This window comes from Camelus ferus, chromosome 9, assembly GCF_009834535.1.
Source record: "Camelus ferus isolate YT-003-E chromosome 9, BCGSAC_Cfer_1.0, whole genome shotgun sequence".
In the NCBI taxonomy this organism is placed as follows: Eukaryota; Metazoa; Chordata; class Mammalia; order Artiodactyla; family Camelidae; genus Camelus; species Camelus ferus.
In genome coordinates, this window is record NC_045704.1 from 19,153,704 (window position 1) to 19,172,944 (window position 19,241).

General features: G+C 48.3%; 1 protein-coding gene across 6 annotated transcripts in view; it reads right to left on the reverse strand.

Annotated features, from left to right (window-relative positions):
- ACTN4 (actinin alpha 4) overlaps positions 1 to 19,241 on the reverse strand; it is a 70,118-nt gene extending 50,877 nt beyond the window's left edge. For 3 of the 6 annotated variants that reach the window (XM_006172452.3, XM_032486088.1, XM_006172450.3), the window contains exon 1: positions 18,936 to 19,240. In XM_006172452.3, coding sequence (XP_006172514.1) covers positions 18,936 to 19,097 — 162 coding nt within the window. In that variant the 5' untranslated portion in view covers positions 19,098 to 19,240. Of the gene's footprint in view, positions 1 to 18,935 lie in introns of all 6 variants that reach the window. The other 3 variants (XM_006172453.3, XM_032486089.1, XM_006172451.3) reach the window with 2 other exon arrangements.

Below are 19,241 nucleotides of genomic sequence, written 5' to 3' on the forward strand. Positions count from 1 at the left end.
ATCCAGTAAACAGGGGACTTAATTAGAGCATAGAAAAAAAAATTGCATGGATTTTTCAGGGGTAAGTGTCAAATTTTTATTTTTCAAAAGTCAACAGATTTATTGCACACCAAGTATATCCCACTTTTCTGAAATCCATCAACTCTCTCATCAGTAATTAGTGCTGTGTCCTGCTTTTTCCTTCTACACAGATCTTAGAATTGATCTCTTTCACAAAACCTGGACTGCCAATATCTATCAGAATTCAAATTTAGTTGATCAATCCCAAGTAAGTATTTCTATACAACTGCCCCTTGGGTGCAAAATTTGAACTGGTAGTTCATTTTGAAGGTTGGCATTGTTCACCAGGTTATTGTGTGTGCAGAACAGCTGCCTTTGTATGAAAGTTGTTTGGGGCCTTCTAAAACAAAAACAAATGAAAAAAAAACTTTCCACTATTTTTGTTCACAGAAACATGGAGCCAGATCCTAAATACGTATACATGGTGAGAGGAATTTTGAGGAGCCAACTATTTTATCTACGCTAATGGGAAGAATGGAAGAGTCCGGGGATGGAAAACCACAGATAGGGCCCTTTTATTGCCATTCGTTTCAACCACTTTTATCAGAGCTGTCACCAAGGAGCAAAAATGGGTTTTCTCCTTCCCAGTAAGAGGATTAAGCAGCAGCAATCCAGTCAAGAGGAAAGAAGGAACCAAAAGAGAGGCAGACATAGGATCAAGACCATGCAAATATCTAAGGTCAGAGGTCATAAATGGGTAGCTCTGGGGGGGCAAATAGGCCCCATTTTGTATGGCCAGCAGGTTTGCGGTGGGTTTTTTTTTTAAAGCTGAATTAATTGCCCCATAAAACATGGGATTTCCAAATTTTTGGAAAATAAAGTCCCAGGCCCTCATTCTCTCCTGGCCACGATTAGCTGAAGCTGAGTAGTAGCTGCCCATGTCTCTACCCAGGGATTTCACTGGTTTTTGTTGCCTGCCCTATGATAACCCAGGACCGCAGCCTCTCAGCTCCAGAAGAAAGCCAGGAGCACTCATATCCATTCCCCTCATAGTGGCCCAAATGACAGGGCCACCCACCTGAGTGACAAGCTACATGCCAGGACAGAGCCAGCCCTGTCCTCTCTACTCCTGAAAGGGGACTGAGGGCAAAACTGCCCTAGCTCAGCTTCCAGCCTCCTTTGACCACCCTCCTCAATCATGCCATCTCCTACACTCCCACAGCCAGCCTGAAATCTCAGGTGGGGGTCAAGGGTGTTATGTGGTACTCAACTCCACTGAGTGGAAACACTAAATTTCCTGGGGAATCTAGGAGACATGCTTTCCAGACACCCTACCCAAATGATGGGGCAGGGAGGTGGGGCAAATGGAGGTGGGGCAAATGGAGGAGAAGGGTATAGTCAGGAAATGTTAGGAACATCAGATATGCCGGCTCTGTGGAGCCCTGCAGGAAGGACCCCCTTCGGTGGCCAACATTTTCCAATTGATGCTGAGAGTGAAGAGCTATTCCCACTAAAGATCAGAAAAGTACTGGAGTTTCCATATATTGAAGGTCAAACCTTGAGAATTCTGGCTGGGCCACAATTACCTCCCCCTCCTTCCCTCCACTCTTGCCTCAAGATACCTAATAAGCCAATGAGCCAAGAGGCGATTTCCAAAGTGTCCCCAACGAACAAAATCCCAGGGCTGCACCCATGGGGTGTCAGCACTGGTGCTGTTACCAGCCCTTCAAAAATTGGTGCTAACCTCACCAACTTCCTGAGGCGACACCAGGCTCAGCTTCCTGGCAGTTACCACAAAACTGTGGCTCTAAGTGCACAGGGCAGCTCCGGAACCAAGCAGCAGCTCCAGCAATCCAAGGGCAGCCATCTCCCCAGGCAATGGTTGTAGCTTCTGCCACCACCCCCACCAGCTCCTCCCCAGCTGCCTCATATACACATCCCCTCTAAGTTAAAAACAGCAGGTCTGCAGCTTCCAGACTAGGCCCCTGTCCGTTCACTCCAGCCTAGAATGGACCGCCTAAGCTTTTCCCACATAGAAATTCTTAAGACATCATTGATGTGGGACACCTGCAAACTCTAGTTTCCTTGGCCAAGAGATGCATCTCTTTTGCCTACATCTATCATCTCTTTCCAGCAACATGTCCCAAGCCAGGATAGCTGGATCCAAGAAAAGCTGGATCCCAAGGTGACTCCTCAGTCCTGGGGAACCTATGAAACCACCACACCAAAAACCAAACACTCAGGACTCACCTGGAGGTCGATTTATGAGAGGTGGCCTGAACATCTGAACTCCCAGACACATAAGGCATGCTGGGAAGATCCTTTCTGAACCCAGGAAGGCAATGACAACGGGCCTATTTAGGTTAGACTGCAAACTCATTTAACCTACTGTCCACCCTTTCAGAATGTAGCTGCTATGAGGACAGCAGCTAGGTTAGTTTTCTTTCTTGCTCTGTCTCTAAAGCTAACACTGTCAATGTCTGGGGAAATGTCAGTTGAGTTTAAAAAAAAAAAAAAAAGAATACTAACAGATCACAGGATGTGAACCACAGGAAACTTACATGGCCCTCTCTTATTCAATCCTCATACTTCCTCCTAAAGTTGTTAGGATGTTTTTTAAGGAGGAGAGAGTACAGGAGGGGCACTAAACTGTATCCTGATCCTGCATTAGCATTTCAAAGGTTTCAGCAAGAAACCGAACTGTGCAAAGCATGAAACGGGACACTGTATTACAACTCCTTCTGAGTAGATCACCCGTGGGTTATTTAGAATTCTAAGGAACAGGCACCTCAAAAGACATAACCCTCCTTAGCCAGGCCTGGATCTCCTTATGACTGCCTTCTGCCATATAAATAGTAAGCCAGCTTGCATATTTTGCATTAATGTCTTCATGCAGGGCTGGCTTGAGTTTATTTTTGTTGCTTTCATTTTAAGACTGTGTTTATGCCTCTCTGTTAGACTTTCAGCCAGAAGAAAAATGACAAGACACAAAGCTTGTCCTTATTTTCAGAGGTGCTCCAGATGCTTCCTGGAGGCCATGGGAAGATTAGCAGCACATAGGTACCAACCCTCTGGCAATGGGTGGTTTTCCAAAATGGTTTTTGTGGAAGAAGCAGATACATTAAACCAGTCCTGTGTCTCCATTTCCACACTTCTTAACAATGGAGACTCTGGTCCTCAGAAAAGCAGCAGCAAGCACTTACCCAGTGCTTAACTCAGCACCCTGCCTTGTGGGCCACAAATCCCAGACTGTAACAGCCAGTTACCCAAGAAAGCACTAAACGAGGAATGGCTCAGAAAAGGCTGTCTCTGAAAAAGCAGCAGCATTTTGAGGAGCAAAAATAGTAAGAGAATTTTTTTTTAACTTGGAGAAACAAGGAAAGTTGAACCTAGCTAAGAATATTTCAAAGACCCCCAATTGTGATTTGTCTCCTGCCCAGATTTTCAATTGACTTGCCTCTTCCAGAGACAGCCACACACACACACACACACACACACATATCTAATCCCACCAACCCTCCTCCCCCAAGGCCAGGCTTGGTGGTGACAGCTATGAACAATGACATCACCCCAGGTTTGCCTCTTTGGCAGGGTCACCAATATTGTTTGGAGTGAATTTCCTGTAAAGGCTCTTAAGGCAGGAAACTAGTCCTGTGCCTTGAGTCCCCCGCCTGTTCTAAGCCATCCTGTCAAGTTGAAACAAAGGCTTTTTGTGTTTTTCCTTTAAAAAAAAAAAACAGAAAAAAACCCTTCCCTGCACTTTTAATGAGCACCTTAATTACAGCTAAAGAATTAGATATATTTACGGATGACCTCATGCCTGCTGATAATTAGCAATTTGAAAGACCTGGCACATCCTTAGACCTGGTTCCTTCCCCTTCATCCCCTCCCCGAAGCGTTCAGGTTAATTACTAAGCTTGACCTTCCAAAACAAAGTAGGTCTGGCCCAGTCAGCCCTCCTCCTCCAGGGCTCCCCAACAGAGAGAGGGGCCTGTCCCTTCTCCTCCTCCAAGGAGAGAGTGGAGAATGGAAACTGTGTCGTCAGAGAGGGTTGATTTGCCTGGGATAATGATGTAGGAGGGGTGACAGGTTTCGGAGGAAGGGGCACTCTAAGTGTCGACAAGTTTTAATTAACGCCAGGGCTAATTTAACCCTGGCACAGTGGAGGGGAAGAACACTGCTCATCTCAGAGGCAGAAAGGGTTGGGATCTGCAGAGTCCCGGCTGCAGTGGTGGGCAGAGGGAGGTGTCTCCGAGGGGACTCCTGGCGTGTTTCATGTCCTTCCGGCATGCGAACCCCAAGTGGGGGTGCAGCTGATTCGGGCTGTTACTCTCCAAGCACTTTTGTGTGTTGAGAGGGATGTTAACTGGCTGATGTGGAAAGCGCAAACCAGGTGGCCCTCCTGCAGGGTTCCGCCTGCTGCCAACAATGGGCAGCTCCTGAAAATGGCTGCCCCCACCCCCCATCCCCTCCAGTCAGTTGTCGCTCCCGTTGTAACATTTTCCAAATTTGTGGCGGGCCTGCGCCCTGTTAGGGGAGAGGCTGGGAGGCGGACATTCTCCTCATTCTTTTGCCTTATTAGGTTGTGGATTTGATTGCTTTTCGGGGGGATAGGGGCTAAGCTGAGGAATGGCATCAGGAAGTGACCTCAGGAAGGGGGGTGCGGGGCAGGAGGAAGGCGGAAAAGAGGATGGAGCCGCAGGCGTGAGAAGCACCAGGGAAGGAGGCATGGCTTCCCTCGGACCCCTAGAAGGTCCCATATTCTGGGCCAGCAGCTGGGCACAGGCTCCTGCACACCTCCAGGCCCTGTCTGCCTGCATTTCTGGGCAGTTATTTTGGGGGTTATCAGTGGGAAGCTGCTCTTTCTACATCATTACCAGTCGAAAGGAGGCCGCCTGACTCGAGGCTGTGGGTTGTTTCTAACTTGAGTTGATAAGGTTTTTTTCTTTCTTTCGTTTTCCTTTGGAGGAAAGGGGACAGGGAAGGAAGGGGACAAGGAAACCTGGGGAAGAGCACCTTGGCTGACCTCAACTTAGTAACAAGCTGAGCTACTCACGAAAAAGCCTTGCTGGCACTGCCTGTGCCTCATCCAGACACAAAACTGTTCAGGGCTTGCAACTCGGAAGCAAGAAGCCCCGTCCCGGGTAATGAGGCCCAGATGGACCCAGAGGCTGGGGAGAGGGCTTCGTCATGTCACTTGCAGCTCAAGTTTGGGCTGCCACTTGGCAGTGGATGCTGCTTTGAAGTGGCTGGCTGGGTTTAGGGTTCAGAGCTCCCTAGGGGAGGACTTTTGGAAAGGGGTATACATTTTGGTTTTCCACTGAGCTGCACGTTTCAGTGGACCCTTTCAACTCCTTTGAAGAGGAGACGCAAGCTGCAGACCCCACTTGGATGTAGGACCATGAGCTGCTGAAGAATTTTCAGAAGCTACATTTATCGAACACTTAACAATGTGCCAGGGGCTTCATACACACTATTTCATCTTAGAATCATCCTGTGAGGTAGGACAATGGCCCTTTTCAAAGGAGGACACTGAGGTTTAACTCCTGTCACTTGCCCACAGTCACACAGCCAGTAGGTGAAGGAGATGGGTGTAGGAACACAGTTCTGTCTCCCTGTAAAGGCTGTGCTCTGACCCTCCTCCCACCCAACACCTCTCACTACCTCCTGGTTCTGTCGCCAGAACCAAGCTTGCAGACCAGGAGCACCCTCCCACTGGAGCTTCAGTGCTCTCAACACCCCCTCCTGGCTTGCAGCTGCTTGAGCCAGGAGACAGCCTGGATCCCAGTGACATCTGAGCCGCCTCCTATCGTCTGGTGGGTAGGCTGGGTGCTATCGGCTAACCCACCAGTGGCTGAGCAAGCATCTCCTCCCAGAGCCTGGGTTCATGCAACCAACTTTCTGACCCTGAATGTTCTGCAAAACTTCTCCCCCAGAAACCTCTCCCAAAGTGTGGGTAGAGCAATGCATTCCCCAACTACAACTAATGAGCCCCAGGTTCTCTTCTTGAAGAATGTCCACCTCCCTAATATCTCTGCCTTTCAAAAGGGGGGAAAGAGGAGTGTCTTAAGGACTTCCAGGCAGGCCTGCCTGGAAGCCGTAACAAGCTGGGAAAGAAAACAGAAACTGACTCTGCTAACATCCTGCAGCACTCTCTTCCTAACAGTACAAGCAGTGCTTCAGTGCCCAAGCTATAGAGACCAGCTCGCCATCCTTACTAACACCACCAAATCCTTCCATGGCAATCCTACTGATCCCAGGCGGTATAAGAGATGAAGGCCAGGTTCTACTGGATGATTTCAGCCACTACTTGCATGAGCTGTGCTATGTCATGGCTCTCAAGCATCATCTGAGGCGAGAAAAAGACCAACCTGAAACCACATAAAGAAAGAGGCATGGGCCGGCTACCCCAACCTTATCTCACAGTGGGGCCAGAGTGCAACTCAAGTAGTGTCAATTTTGGGAAAGCAAATCACGGGTACTGCAGTATCTGAGTCACACACTTGGCCATGAGCATCTGAATGAGGTGGGTTTTTTTAAACACACTGGAGTATTTCCTGGGATGGGAACTCTTAAGTTCCACAAGCCAACTCTAAGACATTTATTTAAAGAAAAGAATAGCACCTGGAAGCTGAGCTTGGCAAGCAAGAATAAACTCTGAAGGCAGAACACTTCGAGGCAACCCTCATTCCAGGGACAGCACGTTAACTGTGGCATAGCAAACCAGCCGGCCTGCCAGGCGTTGACCCCATTCATTTCTGTGATCTCAACACAGAACAGCCATTCCCAGCTTTGAGTGTCATCTGGACTAGAAGGTGGTGGCAAGTATCAGAGACCCAGAGGGGCCGCGGCACCAGGCTTGAAGAGACCCTCGGACATAAGAAAGGGGGTCTCTCTCCCCTCTTTTCCTGTGCTCATTCTGGAGGGACCATGAGCAAGCTGAAAGCAAATGCCTCAGAAGGATTAGTCAGAGCAGACGCCCACCTGGGGAGGGGTCTGGCCTGCCCCCCACAGCCACAAAAGCCACAGGCCTGTGAATGGGTACGGACTGCAGACCTGGAGTCCTGCTATTCAGAGGTTCTAAGGCATGACTAAGATATACCGAACATGGTGCCTCAAATGTGAAACTCCCCAAAGACAAAGCTCACTGGGGAAAGGAACTGGTAGGACTGTTCATGAGAAGCAGCTAAGGAACGCTGTTCAAACTGCACATACGGGATCCCCTAATACTTGCCCCCAGAAACCTGCCCGCAGCCACACTCACCTCCTTTATGAAAGTTTCCATGACTGACCCCACCTGCCCTTATTCACCCCTTTCCTCTCCTGGGACACGGCTAGAGTGCTGTGGGCTTGTCCGTGTGCCGCTTAGTGTCCTCCTGAGGTCTCATGTGGCTTTGCTCTCGCCCCACCTACACCACGAGCTCCCTGAGAGCACGGGCCAGGTCTCCGGTTTCTCTCATCCCCTCAAAGGCTCGGTGTGGAGCTCCACTCTGCAGAGGGGCCCAGCACGAGGGCTGTCGTCTGGCCCTGGCGGTCATGTTTCCACCTGAGTGCTGGACTCCAGGGCCCATGAAGCCCCAACTCATGTTACACTAGATGCTGGTTGGCTGTAAAAAGCAGACCCACTTTGGTCAGCGGCCCCTAATTCTGCTACCCAAGTGATGACTGCTGAAGTCTCTCAAGAGACCTTCCAAGTTTTTACAGCATGATGGAAAGAGACAGCTCCCTGCCCCAAGAAAGCCTCTTCTATCTGCAGGAACAGCTTGGAGCAGGTACAGCTCAGCATAAATGCGTAATAAGCCACCCACCATGGAAACTTACAGCTGTTTCCCAAACGTGGGGTAGGACTCAATATGATCACATTTTCCACTCACCATAGCCTTTCTTCCCGCTTTTGAATTGGTTTTATAAAGGGGAAGTTTTATTTTTATATTTAAAGGGATAAGGATAAAAACACACACACTTATCTTTCCTCCTATACAGCTCCTTAAAAGATTTAACAAGTTCACATGGGTATGCTGCCAGGAAAATGGAAACCTCACCATCTTCTTTCCAGTTGAAGCAGCTGGGCTGGCCGTGCCATCACAGGACACTTTCATACTCATTTGCTCCTTTATATTCTGTCAAAAGGGATGATTTTTGCTGCCGAATTGCACTAGAGCAGGGAAGAGAGAACCCCAGCCCATATTCACAATGGACACTTTATGATCCGTGAACTTAGCTTCTTGTCGGCTGCCATGTGTACAGAGTCAGGAGTGTCCACTGATAGCCCCAAGCTCTGTCACTGTTCCTCCCTCCCTGAGTAAAAGCCATACAACTAGTTTGACAAGGTGTGCATTCCCATGGGGAGACATGGGTCAAATGAAATCTACCATGTTCCTGGACTGGCTTCCAGTGGGGGACAGAAAGCTGAAAGCTTCAGGATGAATCATCCTGTACGTCTGTCTCTCTGAACTAGAACCACCCTAGCTACAGCCCCATCTGACCAAAGGAAACAAGGGGGAAACACTGAGTAAATGGAAGAGAGATTTACAGAGAAAAGAGAGGCCCTAGAAGAGCCAGTTTAAAAATCAGACTTCCTGACTCCCCACTTCAAAGAGGGAGACACAACATTTTACCAAAGATGCTTTGTAAATCAAGCGGCCTTTTGATGGGATAGAAGGGAGATGGAATTTGTTCATGGGGTACAAGTTAAGCTAAGAGAGACACTCTATGAGTACACAGTGCCATAAAATTCCGGATTCAAAAGTCACCAATGCTTTAATCAAATGCAGGTGTCTATTGCAGCAGGGATCACAGAGATAATTGAAGCCTTTGTTTGGTTTAATGTTCCACAGTCCTGGGATTCCCACTTTAGAAGTTAGTTCTGGTTTGGCCTGTCCAGGGGGCCTGAGAGGAAAGGGTGGCGGGGCCGGGGTTCTGGAAGCATGAGGTTCCTGGCCTACTAGAGTCTAAGAGGGACTGAATTTGCAGACTGTGGGCCTCATCACCACTTCCAACAAAAAATCTCTAAGAGATCTGGCTGTGCCCATCTTTTCTATGTGCCAGGCTCTGACCACTCTGGCCTTCCTGCTCCTCAGGGCCTCCATGCTTTTGTTCCCTCTCCTTGGAAAAGCCTCCCCCCAGTGTTCTCTTCTGCTTCTTTTTTCTCATCCCCTCAGGTAGAGCTAAAATGTCATGTCTTCAGAGATCTTCCTCTCAATCTAAAGTGTCTTCACTGCCCTCCTCCCCTCACTGACCCCTCCCCGGCCATTCCCAATCACTAGACTGTAGTGTAGTCTAGATATAAGAGTGCAGGCATGAAAGTCGGACCTTCTAGGTCTGGCACTGTCACCTGGGCAAGTGGCTTAAACTTCGATAGATCCATTTCTGCACCTGTCCTGTAAAGGTAACAACACCTAACTCACAAGATTACATGAGTCAGTCTGTGCAAAGCTCTTAGAATAGTGTCCAGCACAGAGTCATATGGTAGCTATTATTACTATTTAGTTTGTAGCACAAAATCCCATCTGAAATGACCTTGTTTTCTTTACATGCTTGCTCTCTGTCTCCCCCATCAGCCTGTGAGTGGATCAAGAACATATAGAGATGAGATGGAAGAGGGTTTGTATTTAGTCATTTGACTGCCTTAGTGCACACTTGCCAATCCCAGAGTGGTGAGCCAGCTCCCCAAAGACCCTCAACTGCCCACACTCTGACATAACTGAACCCACAAAGTCTGACCAGCTACTCAGAAGTCTCATGTCTAAACTATGCTTGGAATGTTCAATAGGAACATGCACTTATTTTTAGGCAAGAAAGTTGTCTCCTAAGCTAACCCTGTGGCCCTGGAGCAGGCCGTATTTGGCAAGGTCTGCTTTGTGGTTGTTTATTAAAGAGGCCTAGAACTTTCTCAAGTCTAAGGTAGCTGTGGAGAGAACTCAATGCACTATGAGTCTCCTATTTTTATGGCCAGAGCTTGTTCCCTCTGAATCTTCGGGGTGTTTCTGTGCTGTGGGCAGAAGCCAAGTGCCACTCCCTGACCTCATGCAGCTTTGGGCCATGATCCATCGACCAATCATCCCTAAAATGGTTCACTGTTCTCATAGGACTGAATTCTCCTCTGTGACTTGGCCCTGAGTCTGTGAGTCAGTGAGTTAATGAAAACTACAAAAGGAGAGGGAAAATTCGCTTCACAAAATGGTTAAGAAGGTTCCCCAGCCCCAACTGGTCCAGGTATTTCCTCTCTCTACCAGTGTTGGCTGATTACAGGCCTGACATCTCTGAGAAAGATATCTTGATACAAACCTTTCTGTTTTACAGAACGTCAAATCCTACCAGACTTGGCAGCATAGCTCCAATAATCCAAAAACAAAACAAAAAACAAAAAACACTCCAAAACTGCCTGACAATCCTGGTGATGTTTACCATCTGGATACCTTCCAGGACTGGTTAGCAGACAGCCTCTAAGAAGGGTTGATTCATCAGACCGTCCTTGAACTAGCATGGCAAGCCGGCTGCTTCCAGACATTTTGAATTTTGAAACTGAGTTTATTTCATAGGCCAGAACTGGAAGATCTTATCAGCCTATAAAATTAAAATAAAAAAATAGTGACTCTTCCAAAGACAATCCATGCCAGCAACAGTCAAAGAAGCATTTAATATTTTCATCAGACACAGAGTTTACTGCAAAGATATTCATTTCCTTAAAGAAAAGAGTGGGGAGGAATAGGGAGAAAATAGTTTATTTACTGTCAGAGTTGGAATAGGAAGGATGTGGATTTAAAAAAAAATGTTATCACGGAATGAACTGTGCTTGGGACTTGCTGGAAACTTTAGAGTTCTTTTTAATGTGTCCGTGTTTGTGAAAGCAGGCAAAAGATGCAGGCACTTTCTGCCCTGCTATTAAGAAGTCACATAGCTGAGATTCCAACTCTAAATGCCTAGAGAAAAAGCACATGTCCCAGCCACAAAGCCAGCAGCAGCTTTCATGGTCTACTCCTTTTTCTTCTTCCTCTCTCATGCGCAAATACACACCCTTCATCTATAAAATGGACTGGCCCAACTCCCACACCAGGAAACAGAGGCCCCTCTTTCCCCCTATGGCCACCATACATGTGAGACCGGCTGGCTGCGTCATATTTCTGCCCAGTAGCCCAACATCTCACCATTGTTGCTGCCTCCTGGACAGAGGCGCACCCCAGAATAGTAAGCAACTCAGTTTCCACAGCAATATCAACTAAATAGCTTTTACTCACACCCCAATTTAGACTAATCACAGAGCACTAATGTGTTGACCGTTACACATGCGCATACCAAGGCCAGCACTGAGCCCTTGGCGCTTGGTAAAGGAAGGCCTGTCTTTTCAATAGCGCAAGCTGAAGACCCACAAACCCTCCTGGCATGATACCCCCTTGAGCAACCTCCCAGCGTGGCTGGTGGTTGAATCACTTTCAAGCTTCCTCCTGTGATGTTTCTCCTAACTTCAAACTGGCCTTCTCTGCCATTGAAATGAAGTATGTATTAAAAAAAGAAAGAAAGGAGAAAAGAAGAGATGCATTTATCTGATTTCCTGCCGTGCCCCCATTCTGGATGGCTGCTAATTAAGACATTCTTGGAGCTGGAATCAGAGTCATTACTGGTCAGGAGGTATGATACGGAAACTCTTTATCTTGGGCTCTTTGGAGGTTAAAAAACCAAATGTGTTCCCTTTGCACATGGAGAATGAGGAGGAAGGCAGACTGCCTGCCTGCCTTCCGTGCTGCCTCCATCCACCTAGACTGTGGCTTCCGCCCACTTTCAACAGCCCTCAGGGAGGGGAAAAAGATGAAAAGAAACCCACTAGAAAGCCAATGACAGACATCACTCAGCCCCACACCTTTGGGGGGAAAACTTTAAAAAGCATAAAACAAACCACAATGTTTTCTTTATTCCTGCCCAAAGCTGAAGACACAAATGCTATTGTATTGCTGATGTTCTAGCATCCCGTTCAATCCTTTCAACACCACCGATATTTCCAGAGATGACTTCATTGTATTCCAAGCGGTAGTAACTGCCACTTCCAAATACTTCTGCCCCATGTCTACAGTTCTACTCGGAGACAAAGAACCTGTTCTCTCAGATATTTACAGGAAAACATTTAAATAAGCCTTTCTTAACTAGGCAGGAGGGCACTGTTTTCCTTTCAGAATCTAGGGTGCAGATACCCTAGCCTGGGTAGCAGTGAGATTTATTCACAGGACCAGCCAAACTTTAAGTGTATGTGTGTAAGAAAGCTGGAGCCTTAAAAAGAAAAAGCAAAGTGAGGAGCAAGGGATAAATCCATTTGTAACATGGCCCTGGTTTCTTTAAAAAAAAAAAAAAAAAGGAACCCTAACATTTGAAGGTGAAGTTAAATATCCAGTGCCACCCAGTCATGAGTGACCTGTTCAAGGGTAGTATGGTGGGTCGCTGGACATGCAGGACGGGCTGTGTGTTCCTGGGTAAGTCACTCTGCCCTGCCACTTGTGGACTGTTCCCAGGGTCAGGTGAGATAAAGTGTGACATGCACACATGGGAGCTTTTTAGGGTTATCCACACTCTATTAAACCTTGAATGACAGCGAGAAGGTTATTCCCCTTGATTCTCTTGTAAACCTTCTGATCACTTCAAGGAGAAAGTCTCTGCTTAGTACTCTGAATCTTAAGCACCTCACCAACACTTAACTAGTCTCTTTTTAACAAAGGGATCAGCCCTCAGTCCCAGAGCCCTCAGCAGAAACAGTATCTAGTTAGAACTTAACACTGTTTTGTTTACAGTCTATTTACTTTTGCAGTTTATGGCCAGGGAAGCTGGGCTTTTCCATTTGCAATACTGATAAGTTTCCCCTTTAAAACTTAACAAAGGCAAATTGAGTTAAAAGAATATTATTAAGTATATAAAAGCAAAAGTAGGTAAGGAAAAATCACAAATGACTGAAGTTTAGGAAGCATGGAGACAAGCACGGGCTGGGGTGGGGGGTGGCTGCTCTGGCTGGGGAACCACTGTCCCATCTGGAAACACAGGATGGTCCCTCACTCTTTGGGGAGATGGGGCTCATCCCATCCCAGGAAGGCAGAAGCCAGCACAGAAACAGGTGGCAAATAGCAAATCCCAAGAAAGCTCAATCAACTGCCTTTTAGATACCACCTCAACAAATTACATCTAAGAAAAAGGCCACTGGCCTCTTCTGGAGTAACCGCTACTCGGACTAAAGAGAAGGCAACCAAGTTACACCAGCCTATGTTTAAAGACTTTCCATGGACATTCCAAGTTAATACATCTGTTGTTTATGAGGGAAAGGGGGAGTAGGGGAGGACAGGAAAGAACAACACAACCAAAAAAGGCACAACACCAGAACAAATGTCTCAGGGATTTTTATAATCCCAGGGAGACTGCTACTTGGATAAAACTTCCCAAGCACTGATGTAAGGACCTTATTGCCAGTGGAACGTATGTAGAGATTTCACTTTTTGCAAGAGGCAGGCTCCTTCTCCTCCCAGCCAGTCAGTTAATTTTTCCTCCCAATAAGATCACTCTTTAAACAGAGACTGGAATTTTAAATGATTCTGTTTCTCTTGACTCACTGAACCTTACACTGCCTGATACCTGGGTTACTGACTAACATGTAATTCATAAACCTTCCTGAAGAAGAGCAACAGTGTTACTTGTGCCACTTGCAGACACTTTATAACAAATGCTGGCGTCTAGACGGCCAACACTGTAAAACTAAGTTTCCTTATAACTGTGCCCGATGCTTTGATGTTTCAAAGTTTAGCCTCATCGGAAAGGAGACTGATCTTGAGCTCTCAACTACCCGTGACATAAAGACTTCTTTCAAACCTCCCTGGATGACAGGATTTGTATCTGCTCAAGTAGAAGCTTCCGTCCACCTTTTAGTAGGTCAGTGTTTCAGTTACCACTGCCATTGAATTACCAACTTGCTATCACTTGCCTCCTATTTCCATGAAAAAGGGGAGAAGGGAGACTTAAACAAGGTAACGTGAGTGCTTTTGTTACTCTGTAAAAATACATAAATAAAGGCAACGGAAGAGAACTGACTGTGACTGATGAGACCTTAGACATCACTAAGTGAAGGAAATAAGGATAAAGCTGGGGGGACCATTGATCTAGAAATGTACTAAATGCCTGGGAAGAGATACACATGTTGATAATTCAGCCATTCGAAAACTTGAATGAGCAAGTGATACTAGAGCAAACAGCTGTTTGTTAATCATTTTTGCCTTTTCCATCCTCTTCATCCCTTCCCCCACAAAAAAAAATATGAGCAAGGGAATCCTTTTTTTTTTTCCCTTTTCTTTTCTTTTTAAAGAACAATCCTAAGATCTGGTCAAAGGCTTGTACACACACTATAAATCAATACTGGCAAAAACCTAAAGTGTTCATCTCAACAGTCTCAGAAATTCCTTGAGCTTTCCCAAATCTGTCCCTTTTTGGCTTCATTCTCTTTGCTGTCATCTGCTAGATAGCAATGCCAGATAACTTGTACTACTCACACAGTTAACTTTGAAAAAGGGCGCTGTCTAGCCAACGTCGGCTGTGACTGGAGTACGTGTTTAAAAGGCAGAACTCCCTAACCGAGAGGCTTGAGACTGGAATCCAGACTTGTCCCTGTTTCCCCTGACATCTGATTAACAGGACATTTTGAGAGTGCAAGCCTACATTTTAACTGACCTCCCTGGCTTCATCTCAGGAGTTTAACAGCATCAGCAGCACCTGGATATTAAAATCCCACCCTAATTTCCTAGGTTGTTTTCCTCCAATACTGTCACCAAACTTTTCCCACAAGGCAGCCCACTGGGGGCCAGGCAACCGGCTGCCATTAAATGAAACCATTTAGCACCAGTTCCAACTGGAGAGTGAGTCAGCTCCCTGCTGCCACAGCGGCCTCCTTGTTGGTCTCAGGGAGAGTGTTTCAAAAGGCAGAGGGCAATCCTGGGCCCACACCCCAGAGCACATAGGATTAGATGAAGCAGCAGGCGCCACTCCATGGCACCGACCAGATTTCAGCCCTCAGCTGAATGAATGTAAGCGGCTACAAGGGGCACTGTACTCCCAGGCCATTCTCCCACACCTCACCTCTTCTGCAGTCATCAGAAAAGCCGTGTTCTCACATGTTCTTAAAACAGGGGCATGGGGACAGGGGCGCCAGCAGCCGAGTAGCCTCCCCTACCCCTCTCCCAAGAGGGCAAATAGTACACCAGCCCCCCTCACATATTTAGTCTTTAGTTCTAGATGACAATTGAGTTTGGGTTTTTTTGTTTTTTGTTTCTGGTAAGTAACATTCAGTTTTAAAAACTGCTAAGGATCTGCTAGTCTTTGCCAGAACCTAAGAGGCAAGCAATTAGAGCAATGGAACAAAATAACAGATGGCTACTTTGAGGCCTCTATCATCAGCCTTTAAAAAAGAAAAGAAAAAAAAAAAAAACCCTACTTGGAGAAAAACAAAACACCATCAGAACTTTCAAATAATTAACTAAAAACTAACAGAGCCCAAGCCAAAGGTTGGGGTCTAAACAGGCCGTGCAAGCAGTGACGTTTCAATGAACACGCAAGCTAAGCAAAGGAGGCAAAAGAGCAAAATTCCTCTTGCTGTAATGAGAAGTTTCGAAGCAGCTGTCAAGTGACATCACCTGTTCAGGAGAGCAGAGGGTGGCAAGGCTACCCAGGTCCCTTTCAGAAACTGGGAGAGGGAACTATGGCCCAGAGCTATAATTGCTCAAGAATCTGCTCAAAGACCTCACCAGACCTTCCCCCACCTGCCCCAGGAGAATACTTGGAGGCTTCCCATATCAGAACTGTTGCATAACCTACTTATCAGGTAATGCCTACATTACAAGGGTCCCTAGAAGGTGACCTGAGAAGGGCTTCAGGTAGAAGTGAAAACCACTGGGATTCACACATACCCTCTGACTTGGGCCAAACGCTTAATTCTTACAATTCAATGCCACACGCTTTAAGGGCCTACAGCTGTCCTGAGCAGATTTTTAGATGAGAGTATACACAGGACACTCACAGGATGGCCACTCTCCCTGTGACCAGTGTCTCAGCCCTGAAGAGGCAAGAAGGGCAATCTGTTGTTCACTAAAGCGACACTACAGCACAGAAAAACCCCAGCCAGCCTGTCTGGGGGGATGGGGGTGGGGGGGTTCCTCTTAGAAGGAAGAGAACAGCACAAACTTGTGTATATATTCCTTTCCATTTACTCCTCCCATTTCATAAAGGATCCCTACGCCTCAATAAGAAGGTGGACAGCAGTGAAGTGCTATTCCCCCCAAAGCACGGCTATGTGTACCCTGCATTCCCGCAGCAGTACACAGCAGGACATGCTAGCGCAGCCGGTACTGGAGGGGCTGTGAGCCACCCTTTTCCTCCAACTTGCCGGGTCCTTGAGGAAGGGAGGAGGGAGGATAACACACAGCAGCGAGGCCTAGGGGTTCCTGTGAGTTCGGGTTCCCGCCCAGGCCTGAGCGGTGGGTGCCCCGGCCTCACCCACTGTGCAAGGGAGACTCTAACCACGAAGGAGCACACACCCTAACTCCCAGGAGGGAAAGGAACTGAGCGAGCAAAGGGAGTCACTCTGGGAGGGGTAGGAGACAGGAAGGGAGGGAAAAGGAAGGGGCCCCACTCCCACCACCAGAGTTAAAAGGCTCCGAGGCTCATTCTTCCCAAACACCTGGAGCTGGAGAAGACAGATCCCAGACATTCGTAAAAACAACCCCTCGGCCCCCTGTTCCCCTCCGAGCTTTCCAAGTCTCTTGGCAACTCTTTTCCCACCGGCACTGCCTCTGGCAATAAATTATTGTTGAGACTGCAAACTTGGTCTCTCCCCTCAAAAAGAATTTTTATGTCAGATTATCTCAACCTGCCCACCCTGAGGTAGGTGGGGCAACAGATAAGGGCACCATCACCAACCCACCACCGCCCCCGCCCCCCAACTACTGATGAGGAAATTCTAGCAGAGGCTGGTAATTTACCCAAGGTTATGCCAGGCCCCACCCCAGGCTGCCTGGAACAGCTGCTGCTTTCACCCTTTCCCCTCTGGACTGGGCTGCCTGCACGGAGCCCCCAGCACCGACTCACACCCTCAAGAGGCTTCCAGCCGCACCCACCACTCAAACCCCTTGCTGGATCAGCCCCCAGGTTCCCGAAATACTTGGAGGCTTCCCACCAAAGCTATCCTCCTGAAGTCCCAACACCATACACATCCATCTTTGCAGAATCACAGAAGGGAGCCCTTCGACCCCTCCTCTTTTCACAGATGACAGAACTGCACTGAGACCAAGGGTCTGGCCCAAGGCCACAGAGCTGGTGACTAACAAATCTAGGGAGAAAATCCAGATTTCCAGGACATATTAAAAGCCTCTAACTGCAACCACCTCCCATCCTCTTCACACACGACACTTTTAAACAGCCCCCTCCCAACACACACACACCCACTCAACACCCTCCTTTCTTTAGCTCTTCCTGCACACACTCAAACCCTCTCTCCTACCAGATTGGAGCTCCCTGCTCTCAGCCCCTTAGATTATATACACGTACACACATACATCGACTTCTCTGGGCCTCCCACTCCTTTTGATCTCCCTTTCCCCACTGTGGGTCCCCCCTAAATTGCTTCCACATCCCAACGTGCCACCTGAGAACAGACCTTGCTTTAGAAAAAGCTCTACACCCCCACCACCAAAAGACACAATTCTTCTGGACACTCTCGCCGCTTCCTCCCAAAACATATTCCCCCTTCACGACACATACACACTCTCCACTCCTGGGACTGCATCTCCAGAGGCCCCCACCCCCACCCCCACATTCCTTTCTCAGTCTATCCATCACACACTCCCTTTCTAATGAGACTTTCATTTGCCCACACTAACCTCCCTCCCATTAGCCGCCATTCCACTCATTCTCACCCACCGTTTTCACCTTTTCCAGGCCACCTTTGCCTCAGGCTCCTCCAACCCACTGCTGAGCTTTTTCGACGTTCCATCCATTCTTCAGAACCCCTCCTCAAAACCGTCCAAATACTCTCTGCATCCCCCTTCAGCTCTGGCCTCATCAATTCCCTTTATTCCACCTCTCTCCCAATCTCCTCCTCTTCCCTTTAGAACAGGGCCCCCCAAATAAATCTCACCCCCTTCAAAACTTCTTATTCACAGGTTCCCTACCTTCTCCCTTCAGACCCCGAGTCCCAGTCCTCCTTAGCAGCCCTCCCCATCCTCACACCCCGAGCCCCAGGTCTTCTCACGCCCACTTCCTTCCTTAGCCCCTCTCCTCCTTTCGTCTTCCCAGTCTCTCTAAACCTCCCACTACTCTTCAGACTCCACAATACCTTCCTCAGCACCCCTACTCCATCTCCAGACTTCCAGAATCTTCATCCCCTTTAGAAATACCCAACTTGGGGCTGCCACAATTCCTATCCCCCTCAGAGGATTCTGCAACCGAAATAACCCCCTCCATGCTCAAGCTTACTCTTCAGACTCCCCCGTTCCTAATTCTATCCGGACCCACAAATTTCAGAATCTCGCGTTTCTCTCTCAGCACTCCCAACCCATCCTGACCCTTCCATCCCGCCTCAGACCCAATTCCATTTTAGAGTCTCCAATCATCTCGCCGGTTTCCCCCCAATTCCACGCCCAGACCTTCCAATTCCTTCATCGGGCTCCCAGATTCCTTGTTTTAGATTTCCATAGTCCCGACTCGGCCGCCAATTATTTTTTCAGACTCCCAATTCCTTGTTCAAGTTCTGCAACTCCTTTTCAGGATTCCAAACCCCTTCTCAGACCTGCCGATTCCTTCTCAGGACGCCCAATTCTCAACACAGACCCACCAATTCCGTCTCAGGACTTCCAAGCCACTTCCCGGGCCCCAGCCTCCCGTGGAAGCCCCTCTCCAGCCCATCCGGCCCATGGGCCACGCACCTTGCGCTGCTGCTTCTCCCAGGCCGGGTCCAGCAGCAGGTCCCGGTCCCAGTCGTCCTCCTGGGCCATGTAGTCGCCCATGCTACCCCCGCCGCCGGCGCCATTGCTCCCGCTGTTGGGGCCGTACTGGTACGACTGGTTCGCCGCGTGGTAGTCCACCATTCCGCCGCCTCTCCAGAGCCCGTCCGCTCCCGCCTCAGCTCCCGCCTCAGCTCCCGCCCCTCTGCCTGAGCTGCTGCTGCTACTGCCGCTGCTGCTGCTGCTGCTGCTACCGCCGCCGCCGCCGCCGCTTCAGCTGCTCCAGCC